The sequence below is a fragment of the Danio aesculapii genome, chromosome 9 (genome assembly GCF_903798145.1).
Source record: "Danio aesculapii chromosome 9, fDanAes4.1, whole genome shotgun sequence".
NCBI classification, from domain to species: domain Eukaryota; kingdom Metazoa; phylum Chordata; class Actinopteri; order Cypriniformes; family Danionidae; genus Danio; species Danio aesculapii.
In genome coordinates, this window is record NC_079443.1 from 49,558,039 (window position 1) to 49,572,142 (window position 14,104).

The 14,104-nt window shown below is 36.2% G+C and overlaps 1 protein-coding gene across 1 annotated transcript; it reads right to left on the reverse strand.

Annotated features, from left to right (window-relative positions):
• Positions 1–508: 508 nt before the first annotated feature.
• On the reverse strand, positions 509–11,011 carry klhl41a (kelch-like family member 41a). The gene is made up of 6 exons (XM_056465926.1): positions 9,833–11,011; positions 6,035–6,192; positions 5,838–5,945; positions 5,292–5,477; positions 2,189–2,335; positions 509–1,540 (listed from the first exon to the last, which is right to left on the reverse strand). The coding sequence occupies exons 1-6, from the start codon at positions 10,919–10,921 to the stop codon at positions 1,429–1,431; spliced, it is 1,800 nt and encodes a 599-aa protein (XP_056321901.1). The 5' UTR covers positions 10,922–11,011; the 3' UTR covers positions 509–1,428.
• Between the last annotated feature and the right edge of the window lie 3,093 nt (positions 11,012–14,104).

Below are 14,104 nucleotides of genomic sequence, written 5' to 3' on the forward strand. Positions count from 1 at the left end.
TTTCATCACAGCAGAATCCAGCATGAAATACAGTATAAATCTGTGGTCTGTCGGCATGGTGGCTCAGTGGTTAGCACTGTCGCCTCACAGCAAGAAGGTTGCTAGTTTGGGTCCAGCCTGGGTCAGTTGGCATTTCCGTGCGGAGTTTGCATGTTCCCCCTGTGATCGTGTGTGTTTCCTCCAGGTGCTCTGGTTTCCCCCACGGTCCAAAGACATGCGGTACAGGTGAATTGAATAAACTAAATTGTCTGTAGTGTATGTGTGCGTGTAAATGTGAGATTGTATGGGTGTTTCCCAGTACTTTGTTTTGGCTGCGTAAAACATATGCTGAAATAGTTGGCAGTTCATTCCACAACCTCTGATAAATAAGGGACTAAGTTGAGGGAAAATGAATGAATCTGTGGTCTTTTTTTTTTTTTCTTGCTTCAGGTCGACATCGTTTACTTACTATTTTACTTCCATAGACCGAATATAGCTGGTGATTTAGTAATGAAATAAATCAGGTGGAGAAAGTTACATTACATTTTAATTGAAGCTGTCAAAACCTTTTTAATAACGTCCTTAACAAGACAGGGAATGTGCATATAATATCAAATATGTTCAGTTTGATTTCATGTTTACCATGTATAACGTCAAAATTAGGAGCCCTCTTGTGATTTATTCATTTATTTTTAATTTATTTTTAATTTTTTAAATATTTTCCAAATTATGTTTAACAGAGCAAGGAATTTTTCGCAGTATTTCCTATAATATTTTTTCTTCCGGAGAAAGTCTTATTTGTTTTATTTGGGCTAGAATAAAAGCAGCTTTTAATTGTTTAACAAAAATTTTAAGGTCAATATTATTAGCCCCCTTAAGCCCCCTTGTCAACAGAACAAACCATCGTTATACTATGAATTGCCTATTTAACCTAGTTAAGCCTTTAAATGTCACTTTAAGCTGTATAGAACAGTGTTTCCCAACCCTGTTCCTGAAGGCACACCAACAGTACACATTTCCCTAATCTCTCTAATCAAACCTCTTCCCTAACCTCTCCCTAATCAAACACACCTGAATCAACTTATCATAACATCAGAAGAGACTCCAAAACCTGAAGTTAATGGGTCAGAAAAGGGAGACATCCAAAATATGTACTGTTGGTGTGCCTCCAGGAACAGGGTTGGGAAACACTGGTATAGAAGTATTTTGAAAATATCTACTCAAATATTATGTACTGTCATCATGGCAAAGATAAAATAAATCAGTTATTAGAAATGAGCTATTAAAACTATTATGTTTAGAAATATGCGCTGAATAATCTTCTTTCCATTAAACAGAAATGAGAGAAAATCATAATAATTCAGGAGGGCTAATAATTCTGACTTTGTTCATTTAAAAACATTATTCTTGTAGCTTGTGTCCAACATCTGATTGTAAGTACTATATAATTTAGAGTTTGGGCATCTTTGCTACATTTAGTCTCATAGAAACGCAGGATGCGCCTGAAGCGTATCTCATCTCTCCGATCATTCCAGACCACTGCTTCTTGTCCTCCTCATATCTGCAGAAAAAAAGAGATGTATTTTGGATTTAGTCCCATTTAATGTACATGTTAACTTTTAAACTACAGTTCAAAGGTTTGGGGTCATATTCTTTCAATATTTCATTATCACAAAGGCAAAAATACAGTAAAAACTGCTACTGTAAAATGGTATTACAATTGAATATAACTTTGTGTGTATATACTTGTTACATTTATTTTTCTATTGCTATATTAGTATACACTCCAAAAAAAAGATATTTTTATGGAACCCATTGTTGTTTTTTTTTTCTGAATTCTTTGATGAATATAATGATACAAATACAGTGTTTGTTTGAAATAGACGTTTTTGTCATTATAAATGTCTTTGCTTTCATCACTGCAGAGCCATTTGAGCTCCAGCGAGGGGGAGCTTGAGCTCTCGCTCCTCCTCCTGTAAGCTGTTTTAATGCGTACACCCACCCCACCCCTAACCCCAACCCACAGTGACATCACTCGTAGAAGAAGTGCAAGGAAGGTGGAGCTGGAGCTCAAGCTCCCTCTTGCTGGAGCTCAGCTCTGCCCAAGTGGCTCTGCAGTGAGCACCACTTCATTTTAATGCTTACTTTTTGCTGACAAAAAAAAGATGAGCTCAGTGGAAAGGAGAGCTGTGTGAAGCAGAAGACTTACTGCCAGATGTCTGTGATTTCTGATGGCACACACTCTTTGTCCTCGTTTTCCTTCATAGTGAATCCAGCGACCGCATAAAGCACACCGTCAACACTGAGCAAATTCACAGAGCTTCTCTCCTGCGCAAACTCTGCGAAAACCTCCCATCTGTGGGGGAAAACAATATATGATTTACACCGAGTAGGAGAGCATGTACATCCCATTAGGGTGTAGGATTACTTTGTCCCGAACAAACTATCTCTGTCCCAAACAATAACAGGTTTTCCTGTTAATAACACTATAAAAAGGGCAGTGATTTCAAGGGTAAGAATACTTCAGTAAAAATATGTATCCTTGTTAACAGTAAGTGTCCTTAATATTTATTATGGGTGGCATGGTGGTGCAGTGGTTAGCACAGTCACCTCAGAGCAAGAAGGTCGCAGGTTCGCATTTCATTTGGCATTTCTGTGTGGAGTTTGCATGTTCTCCCCGTGTTGGTGTGGGTTTGCTCCGGGTGCTTCGGTTTCCCCCACAGTCCGAACACATGCGCTATAGGTGAATTGGGTAAACTAAATTGGCCGTTGTGTATTGAGTATGAATGTAAGTGTGTGTGGGTGTTTCCCAGTACTGGGTTGCAGCTGGAAGGCCATATGCTGTGTAAAACATGCTGGATAAGTTGGCGGTTCATTCCGCTGTGGCGACCCCTGATAAATATAGGGACTAATTTGAAGGAGAATGAATGAATTAATGAACGTTGACATTATTATGATTCTTTTTAGTTTTTTTTCTCATCAGTTACGTGAATTAGAGGGTTATGTTACACCTAATTTTGATATTACATTGTTAATTTGATGTGTTACCATGATGATGTTTAGTAGTTGTGTGAATGACATTGAGTGATATATATGACATACTATATCAGGGGTATTCAATTAGTTTGTCATGGGGGCCAGTTCATGAAAAGCATCCCAAATGAGGGGCTGGAGAGATATGACTTGCAATATAAGTGATAACACAACAGCATATAAGAGCCCATATGCTGTATTTGTGCTCCTTAAGACACCCACGTTGGCTTTTTCTACATTAAAATGTTAATATGTTGTATTATGAAACTACATAACATCAGTGCATTGTACAATGTGGCTTTTTTACAAACATATTCAAATGTTGTGTTTCGAAACAACTCAAAATCAGTGCATTGCTTAAGTGGGCTTACCTTCTACCTTTCTTCATTCAAACATATTCATATGTTATGTTTTAAACTGCGTAACAATTAGGGATGCAATGATTATAGATTTTGGTTGTACGATTATAGTCTCAAGAATAATCATGGTTTCATGACCATTATTATGCATTTATTAAATTAAACTAGTTTACAAAATCACAAGAAAACTGCTTATATTTTAAAGTGTTGTTTATTGCTGCTCAGTAACCAAATACAGCACAAAATATTAATATAAAACAAACAATAGTCCATTTCTCTCTTTGGACTTAAAAATTTATAAAAAAGTTTTGGATTTAAACATAATTTTACAATGAAAATAAATGACAGAACAATGAATAAATAAATAAAAATAGGAATAAATAAAAAATAGGCCTAGTATTTGTCTAGTGTTAATTTAAGCTTTATATTAGCTAAGAATTTAAATGAACTGTTTTCATCATCTGCGTTCATACATACATAATCGTTTAAGTAATTTGTAATAATTCGTCTAACATATCTTTTGTTTAAATTGCACTAAAAGCCACACACAACTCTCGCCACTACAGCGCGAGATCATGTCTAGTGCGTCGGTCCGCTCGCGAGCCATGTGCACACCGCTCCCAATATGCGCACGTCTCCATTGGAAATAATGAACTTGCGTGCAAAAAAGACTCAATATGTGAACGGCCTGCTGCTATAGTTAATCCAATGTGCGTGTGTATTAGCCACAATGTAAGCTCGGAACTTTAAACTAGCGCACAAGTGGCATAACTTTGTTTAGTTGCAGCAGTTTTGTTCCGTGCAACAGAAACGTGGCGTTGAGAAGCCTTTACGATTAATTAGCCGTATTGAATTAAGACGCAGTGAAATAGTGAAATCGGCTAATCATTGCATCCCTATTAACGATATCAGTGCATTGTACAAAAGGCCGTTTCTACAAACATATCCAAATGTTTTCGGCTGCCCGCACCACTCGCTTAATGTCAGGTGACTTACAATCTGCACAGCCTTTAACTGCAGCTTGTGCTGTATTGAACAGACGCGTGTCACTTCATAACTATAGCGGCAGTTTTTCAACTGAACTAAATTTATTTTTGATGTCTTGGTCACACTATTTGGAGGGCTGGAACAAATTGCCTCGGGGGCCGGGTTCGGCCTGCAGGCTGCCAATTGAATAGCCAACACAATCTCACGGCAATTCGTAACTTTTTGATTTAGTGGCTAATTCATATGAATTCTTACGATCTAATTCGTACATTTTTATACGATTTGATCATCCCCCAATGACGGTTGGGTTTAGGGGTGGGGTTAGGTGCCACACCTCCTTTTTAAAATCGTACAATTTCGTACGACTGAACTCGTACGAATTAGCCACTAAACTGGCAAAACTTAACAGTATAATACTTACTTTTTCTCGTGAGATCAGGCTGGAATAGCCCTGTCCTATATATTAGTATGTTTCTCTGCTTGTGGAAAAGCTGTTTGTGAAACATGCTTGTTTTTGTCTGTTAAACAAAGGTACAATGTGTGGATGTTAGTACTTGAAATAAACTTGTTTAACACTATAAATTAGTGAAATACGGTAGTTTACGGTAATGTTTTAAAAAATTATTTAATGGTTACTACTGCATTTTTTCATTTTTTGTTGTTTTGTGTTTGTGTTTATTTATTTCATGGTTCTACTATATTTTAACTGTAAAATTTGGGCAACCACAGCTGACAGTTTTTACCGTAAATTAAATTAAAACATTTTTTTTAATTGAATTTTGCCAAATCAATATGAAATGTTTACATTTTGTTATCAAGTTGCCTGCTGTGTAACCTTTTATCTTTCCTTAATTCAGAAGATCTCTAAACTTATATCTGACATTATTTCATGATTTTGAATATTGGTTGAAAAGTAGTGATCCATATACATACTTGTTTGTGCCGAAGTCATACGCTTCACAAGAGGCTAAAAGGCCATCTTCATTGACTCCTCCAACCACAACGATCTTTCCTTTATGAACAGTCGCTCCAAACATGGATCTGGGAGTCTTCATGGCTGCCAGCTCTTTCCATTCAGACTTCTTGTGGTTGTATGCGAACATCTTGTTGATGGTTTTACTATTCCACAGACAAAAACAAGCAAGAAAAGGGTTAGTTCACCCAAAAATTTCTCACTATACTCACTCTCAAAAACCTTTATGAGCTTCTTTTGTCAGCTGAACACTAAAGACGATATTTTGAAAAATGTTGGACCATTGACTTCCATAGTAGGAAAAACAAATACTATAGAGGTTAATAGTTAACGGTTTCCAACATTTTTCAAAATATCTTCTATTTTTGTTAAATAAACCTGGTTTGAAACAAGGAAAAGCTGTCTAATGAAGACAGGTTTATAACATTTGGGTGAAGTAGCCCTTGAAACCTCATCTAAGACTTTTATTTTGTAATAAGGCCCATGCGAACACAATACTGACTTACTTTTCATCTGTCTTTCCTCCTATGCAATAAACAAGTCCATTTTGTGAGATCACACTGTGACCGTGAATTCTTAAGGGAAGCTTTTTGGTCTCCAGCCACTTCATCTTACTGCCAAAAACAGCAAAAAATAAATAAATAAATAATAAAAATTAGATCATTATTTGGCGTATACATCAAAAAATGTGGAAGAAACTTACTCGACATCATAACACAGCACTGAATCCAGAGACTCGTTGGACTGCAGGTCTTTTCCAGCGACAACAAACAAGAGGTTTTCAAACTCCCCCATGGCAAACAGACATCTGGGCGATGGCATTGGAGGCAGAGCAATCCAGTTTGGAGAATGAGAATCCATCTGAAGACAACAGATGCTTTCAAATTAGATACAAATGTAAATGATGTTCTTGTAATGGAGTGTTTTTAGGAAAGTGTCTGGTGCATATGAAGAGGAAAGTGCATCGCCTACAGGTGGTTTGTCAAGTCCACTCATCTACATTAATAAGCACATGTAGAAATTAACAGTGTTTTCCCAGGAATATGGAGTGATTATAAGAAGGTATCTGGTGCATATGGAAAGTGTGTCTCCCACAGGTGGTTTGTCAAGTCCACTCATCTACATTAAGCACATTCAGAAATGAACAATGTTATTCCAGGAATATGGAGTGTTTATAAAAAGGTGTCTGATATACTGTCTGGAAATAGTGTCTCCTGCAAGTGGTTTGTCAAACCCACTCGTTAACGTGAAGCAAATTTAGAAATGAACAATGTTTTCCCAGAAATATGGAACGTTTATAAGGTGTCTGGTGCATATGAAGAGGAAAGTGTGTCTCCTACAGGTGGTTTGTCAAGTCCACTCATTTAGTTAAGCACATGTAGAAATGAACGTTTTCCCATGAATATAGAGTATTTATAAGGTGTCTGGTGCATATGGAGAGGAAAGTGTCTCTTACAGGTGGTTTGACTTTATTTTAGTCTATAAACTGATAAACTCTAATAAATACTGTAGTATATTTTAGATTTTACTGAAGTAAATTGTGGTTTAGTATAGCCTAATATACCAAATAGGTGTAGAATACCTATTTGGTAGTTAGTTTATATTACTATAGTTGTTATAGACTTTTACCCCAATAGACTAATTCAAGTGCCTTAATATGGCTCAAAAAACAATATGGTTTTTAATGTGGGTATATAGATAAAATCAATAAAAATCATAAAACTAATATAAAATACTAAATATATAATTAGTAAAACTTTACAAAAACCCCCTGAAAATACATGCATTTATATACAAATAAATGGTCTGTCATGCTATTCTTTTGATACATATCTTTTTTGTGATTAATATTAATAAGGCTGAATGCTTATTGATTGGTTTCCTGAAACTGTAGCCTTAATTGATTTAGATTCCAGGTGGAGTTCATTATATCAATGATAACAGTGCTTTCGAAGAGGAGAAATTAAGGCTGCCATGAGATTCAGTACGTGTAACTGTAATATAATTAGTACTATTCTATAAACGAATATACTAGGTTTCCCTTTTCTAATTAATGTAAGAAAATGAGGACTGGGGCGTAATAAAAACCCCAAATCGTAGTCTACTAACATAAAATTAGCATGACAAATTTACCGTGATAGCACACAGGCTACTGCTGTACTGTTTAGAGAGCGTCAGAATCGATCTACTTCAGGATATTATTATGTAGCTTTACGAGGAAACTCGTATAGCCTACTGGTTGGAGGAAGTAGGAAAGACCTGGGGTGAGTAAATGATCTTAATTCTCATTGTAACGATTACAAACTTGCTGTTCACAACTCGAACAACACACGAAAGCCAACTTCAGGTCTATTATGCTTGCGCTGCCATGTTGTCGTGTGATTTAACGTTCGCACCATTTGTTCTGTTTGGCTAAAATGTGTTTTATTTTATCGTTCAAAAGCTGGAAAGTCTACCTTACTGTTGTAGATGCGTGTTGGCTTCCCATGAAATGAGTATGATTATTAAAACTTTATAATCAGTTTTATGTAAGTGGTTTAGAGTGGGTCCCAAGTAACTATCCATTATAATTGCTAATAACGTCCATATTTCAGTAACACTTTACAATAAGATTCCATTAGTTAATGTGTACTAACAGGAACAAGCAATGACATTTGAGTATTCATCTTAGTTTACGCAGTACATTAAGTACAACTTTGGATTGTATGTATTCATTAGTAAATGTTAAAACTATGATTCCTATTTAGAAGTTTTGTTCAAACTTAGTTCATTATACATTAACTACTGAAACCTTATGTAAAGTGTGACCAGTAATTGTAATACTGCCTTTTGATGCAGAAAACATGAAATCTAATTTGCCTTTGTCTATTTAGACTGTTTTCATCATGAAGCGATGAGCGTTGTCTTGTTTCTAGTCCAAATATCTAAAAATTCTTAAATGAAGCAAAATAATCTATCAATGGGGTATGTAAAAACAAGATTACTTTGCTTACCCCATTAGCAGATTATTTAGCTTGTTTTAAGGAAAAACTCACTTTTGACATGCTATTTCTGATCACAAGACAATATTTTTTGCTTGTCTAGAAAATGCTTCATGATTTAAGAATGTCTAGACATTTGGACTAGAAACGAGACAAACTCTTATCACTCCATGATGAAAACGGTCTCTAAACTAGTGGTGTTACAGATCACAAATCTCACAGTTCGTATCATATTATGGTTTTTTTAGTCATCGATTGAACCATTTTTCAGATCAGCCAAAAAGGGGAGGAGACAAATGCAATTTCCATTTATTAAAATAACATTAAAAAATATTTGTAAAAAGTAAAATGAAGAAATAATCAGCTGAAAAAATTTAAATTGTAAAATGTTCAGTACAGTGAAAAATTCACTGTTACTAATTTTGTTGATGACACTAAATGTATAAATCTAACATTATAATTTGTACAACCCTTCTTTATTTTTAACCTCATTTTCATTAAATGATTCAGTTCACTCAGAAAACTTCATCTTTCATTGCTAGATGTGTCATTTTTGAAGAATTATTCAGTGGCATATTTTTGATGGCTGGTTATTGCCACCTATTAGTTAAATAATGTAATTACTGCCTGCAACTTTAATCTTTGAGCGTCAAGTTAAATGCATATAATAGTGATTTTAATCTTTACCATAAACATCAGTGGTTTTATCTTAACTACACTGAAAAAATTTTTTTCAAAGATGATACCTTGGATTTACTCCATTTTTTTTTAACGTTAAGTGGTTGTAAACAGTTTATTTGGGCTGAATTTAAACAAACAAATTAAGTTGAACATTACTAAATTCAATTTGTTTGTTTAAATTCAACACAAATAAATTGTTTGCAACAGTTTTGCATCCAACACTTTTTTCAGTATATAACCTGTTATCCCGTTACTTCTTAATTTTTGCGTTTTTCAAACACTGATTTGAATGCAGCGATTTGAAGGATTAATAAATATATGCAAATCACCATCATTTATGATTTATGTTGCGTGGGTGTTGAGATCCCGATCTTTTAAGAATTAATCGTGCAGTTTACACTGAATACATTAATGCAGGCTAAACAAGTAGTGACAGAAAACACCTTTAATAATCCACAAATTAATAACTAACCAACACTTCTAAAAAACCCACCACATCCCGAAGAACCTACCACAACTTCTTCCGTCATCATTATACTTTACAGGAAAGCCTAAATGCTTTCATACATGTGATTTGAATGACACGATCTCTCTGCGATCGTTACAAATTTAGGATTAATCTACAAGTTAAAAACAATTATTAATCCGCGGGTCATGTGTGTTCTGAACCGCGGGTTGTGATCCGTACGAATCACAGATCAACCGTGATTCGTTACACCCCTACTCTAAACAGACAAACGTAAATTAGATTTCATGTCACAAAATCTAAATAAGAAAAGCCTTTTTTGGAGTGATATAGCCAGTAAATATTGCCTATATCTACCCTGTATACTGTATACCTGATAGAAATAGCACTGCAGTGGCGACTCCTTGTTTTCTTCATCAACAAACAGTCCTCCTGCAACATACAACTGGTTCTTCTTTGACGTGATGCTGACGTGGTTTCGAGGAATCTGCTCGGTCATCGCTGCTAGAAAGCATTCGTTCTCGTTCGCGTCGTAGGCCACAGCTGCCGTGTCGTTTATCATCAGGATGAGATCCCTGTTGAACATCCCTAGCCGTTGGTTGTCATTCAGAAAACCAGGCAACTCATTTTCCCCCTCTCCTCCTTTCTCTCCATCCTTTATTTGCGGAAGTTTTCCGGCAAAAGCCTCCTTGATGACCTTCAGCTTCTTGACGAGCTCGGGGTCGGCCTTGATGATGTCATCCTTTTCCACTTTCTCCTTCAAGTATTTTTCCGGCAGAAGACGAAAGCGGATGTGTTCGAAAGCATCGCCCAAAGCCTTCGCCCGGTTTTCTTTGTTTTTCCGCACCCACTTCATTAAGAGCTCAAACACAACCTCTTCTTTTTCGACATTGAGAGCGTCACACCCAATGATGGCGAAAAACTCAGGAGCGTTAAACTCAAGAAAGTCGTCGTCTTTGGATATAGTCTCAAAACGCTCTGCTATGAAGTCCCTAGCTGACACAGCCAATCTCGGACAATTCAAAACCAGCCCCATCCTGAAGATTGCCAAGCAGTTTCCTAATGAAAGCTTGTTTTGTAGGTAATTGACACAAACTGTGAACACCGATGGGATCTGAAACTTATTGGCGACTGCGAAGACATCTTGCACATTGTCATCTGTAATATCGATGTCTGCAGAGTAAAGATAGTTCACAATCATATCCATAATGGTGGGATCCACATTCTCCAACACTACTTCCTTGCTGGAGTCTTTCTTCTCGGTGCCGTCTTCGGAAAAGTACAGCTCTCGGAAATATGGACTACACGCAGCCATGATGAGTCTATGGCAGGGAAGGCTCCGATCTCCGACTTTCAGTATGCAATCCACAAACTTGTTCTCCTTCAGAAGTTCCTTCAAGCCGTCCTGAAGCAGGGTGCTCTGAAAAAGCCTCAGGTCCTCTTTGACACTCATTGGTTCCATCTTTAAAATTCGCTCGGTCTCGATGAGGATGCGATACTTCCTCTCGTCGTGCTGTCTCAGTTGTAAGAGGCTGAAATAACACAGAGCACCAACACAAGCAATTTAAGCCCAGCTCCTCTAAATATAGAGCCCTCATCTAGTCAGAAAGAATTCGGGCCGACCAAACGGGAGTCGCGTAAAGCAGCTGTCAAAGACTGAAAAAGACAACTGTGAACCTTGGACACACTCAAGAGGTCAGGGGTGTTTAAATGCACACTGTATTATTCAATGACGCGTCAGTAGGAATTCAACAGCTGCGTAAAGAGTTTTAAAATAATCGGAAAGGTGTGTGCCATTACCCTTTTTTAACATGTTCATCATCTGTATGATTCAGAAACAAGTTGATGTGACTCATTCATGTTGTACCTTTCTGGTTTGTATTTAAAAATAGGCGTAATAGAGGTTAAGGCTTGGATGTCAAAGAATTTTTAAAAACCAATTAAGACGACGACTGAGGCACTTGTCTTTGGACCATTAGCTGGCTCTGGCAAGCTGAATCAAATGCTGGAGAGTCTATCTGATTACATTATCTGTAAGAAATCTAGATTTCATCCTTGATTCTGTTCTTCTATTTGACAAACAGGTTAATGCAGTAGGTAAATCTGTTCTTTCATAGCTGAGATTATTAGCCAACGTGAAAGGCTTTTTAACTTGTGCGGAATTCGAAAGATTAGCGCATGCATTTATATCATCATGCTTTGACTATTGTAGCTCAATCTATATAGGCATTGGCCAATCCTATATAAATCGCCTACAAGTGGTCCAAAATGCAGCTGCTAGGTTTCTTACTGGCACCTGTAAATTTAAACACATTACCCCATCCTGTGCTCCCTAAACCGGTTGCCAATATGTTTTAGAATAGGGTTTAAAATTTTACTTAGTTTTTAAGGTATTGAATGGTACGGCACTGCCTTATATTTCTAATCTTATTACTGTTAAAATATCTGGTTTAAGGTCATCGAACCAGAGAAACTTAAAAGTCCCCAGATCCAAACTAAAGAAAAAAGGAGACCGGGCTTTTTCTGTAGTAGGTCTTAAAATGTGGAATGGGCTACCAATGTCTACGTCTATCTAGAACTATTTCTTATGAGTCCTTGTTCAAAGGGAAACTCGAACTACATCTCTTAGAAAAAGCTTTTCAATTTGTTTCTACTGTATGCATTTATTGTTCTTGTGTTATGTTGTTTGTTCTGTGTGCTGTTATGTTGTTGTCTATTTTTGATCATTTATAACCCAAGGTACTGTATGTACAGCATAATGGTCCACAACTGTTGTTTTATTGCGCTTTATAAATAAAGTATTTAATATAAATGTTGTCAATTAAGACCATTTTGTCATTGTGGTGGTTTTATAGATTGGCAGCCTAAAAGAATAAAATTGTACACTGTTAACAATTTCCTGTAGAATTTACAGGAACTTACTGTAAATTAATTACAGTAAAAATACTGTATTTTTTACATGTCCAGTACCATTCATATTGCGGTATATGAATTTACAGAATTGGATGTATATCTTTACTGTAAAATATACAGTAACACAAATACAGTTTACAAAAATCGTTAATAGTGTAAAAACTGTAATAAATACTGTATGCTTTGGTTTTTTACTTCAGTATTAAAGCCTAATATAACGTATAGTTGTAGAAAATTTAGTACCGCATATTTAGCCGTAATACATTGTCTATGTTATTATAGTTATTGTATTTTCACTAGGCATGGGACGATAATCGTGTTCAAGGTATACCGCGGTTTGGAAAAGTCAAGGTTTTAAAACGTCAATTTTCTGCTATACAATTCCTAAGGTATGAGTAAGATTTAGTTATTTATTTACATTTTTTTTTGTTGGTTTTTTTTTAGGACAACAGCATCTCTGGCAGAAAAGATATCTAAAAATGTTGTTTTAAATTTGTAAATAAATCTGTGTTTTTCAAACAAATGAAGACCGCAGAAGTCAATGATTTATTTGAATCATTTAGCCTGACATGTTTACAGCTCCAAAATATTTTTAATGTTTCCCAAATTAAAATATATTGTGATCAAAAGGGAAAAGGTTTTGTTTTTCACCCAGCCATTTAAAAAGAATATATTTTAGAGCAGTCATCACAATACCGTGATATTTATATCCAAGGTTATCATACCGTCAGAATCTTATACCGGCCCATGCCTAATTTCCACAGCTACTATACAATAACTACAACATACTAGCTTCTTCCCAAATGGCACACTATACGCTATGCATTTATGTACTTATGCACTTACACACTCAGCAGCACAGTATATCATTTTTTTTGACTAAGTGGAAATTCAAACCGTTTCCCTGAAGACATTTGACGGTTGCCAAATTAGTGAAATAAATGACCAAACTACCAAATAACAACTGCCATGAGTATAACCGCATTCACCATCAGGAGGCAGTATAATCACTCTGGTAGGAGAATCTTGCTTTCACAATCCAAAATAAAGTAATTCAACATCAGTTACCGGAAAGCTCCACCCCTTCTGCTACGTGAGCAAAGCAGCGACTGTTGAATGCGCGACGTGTCCAACATTCCACGCTTCTTTTTAACGTTTAAATAAGTGCATCATCCGGGTATTTAAAGTGCACTTATTATTTTTACAATTTCTGTGTGAATGCACTACATACACAATTTATACTACAAAATGGCGTAGAATAGTGCGCAAGTATGTGATTTGGGACTCACCTACTTATTCAAGTACTTTAGTACGATTCAAAAACTCTGTCGTATTTACTATGTTGTTTTTTTTTAATGTGGGTATAGACGTAATAGAAAAATAGTATCATGAAACTAATTTAAAAGACTGACATAGTTACTGTATATGCATAGATTTATATAATTCAATCATTTTCTTTTCAGCTTAGTCCCTTTATTAATCTGGGGTCGCCACAGCGGAATGAATCCGCCAACTTATCTAGCACATTTTACGCAGCAGATGCCCTTCCAGCTGCCCTTCCAGCTGCCACCCATCTCTGGGAAAAATCCATAAACACTCATTCACACTCATACACTATGGACAATTTAGTTTACCCAATTCACCTGTACCGCATTGGACTGTGGGGGAAACCGGAGCACCCAGAGGAAACTCACGCCAACATGGGGAGAACATGTAAACTCCACAGAGAAAC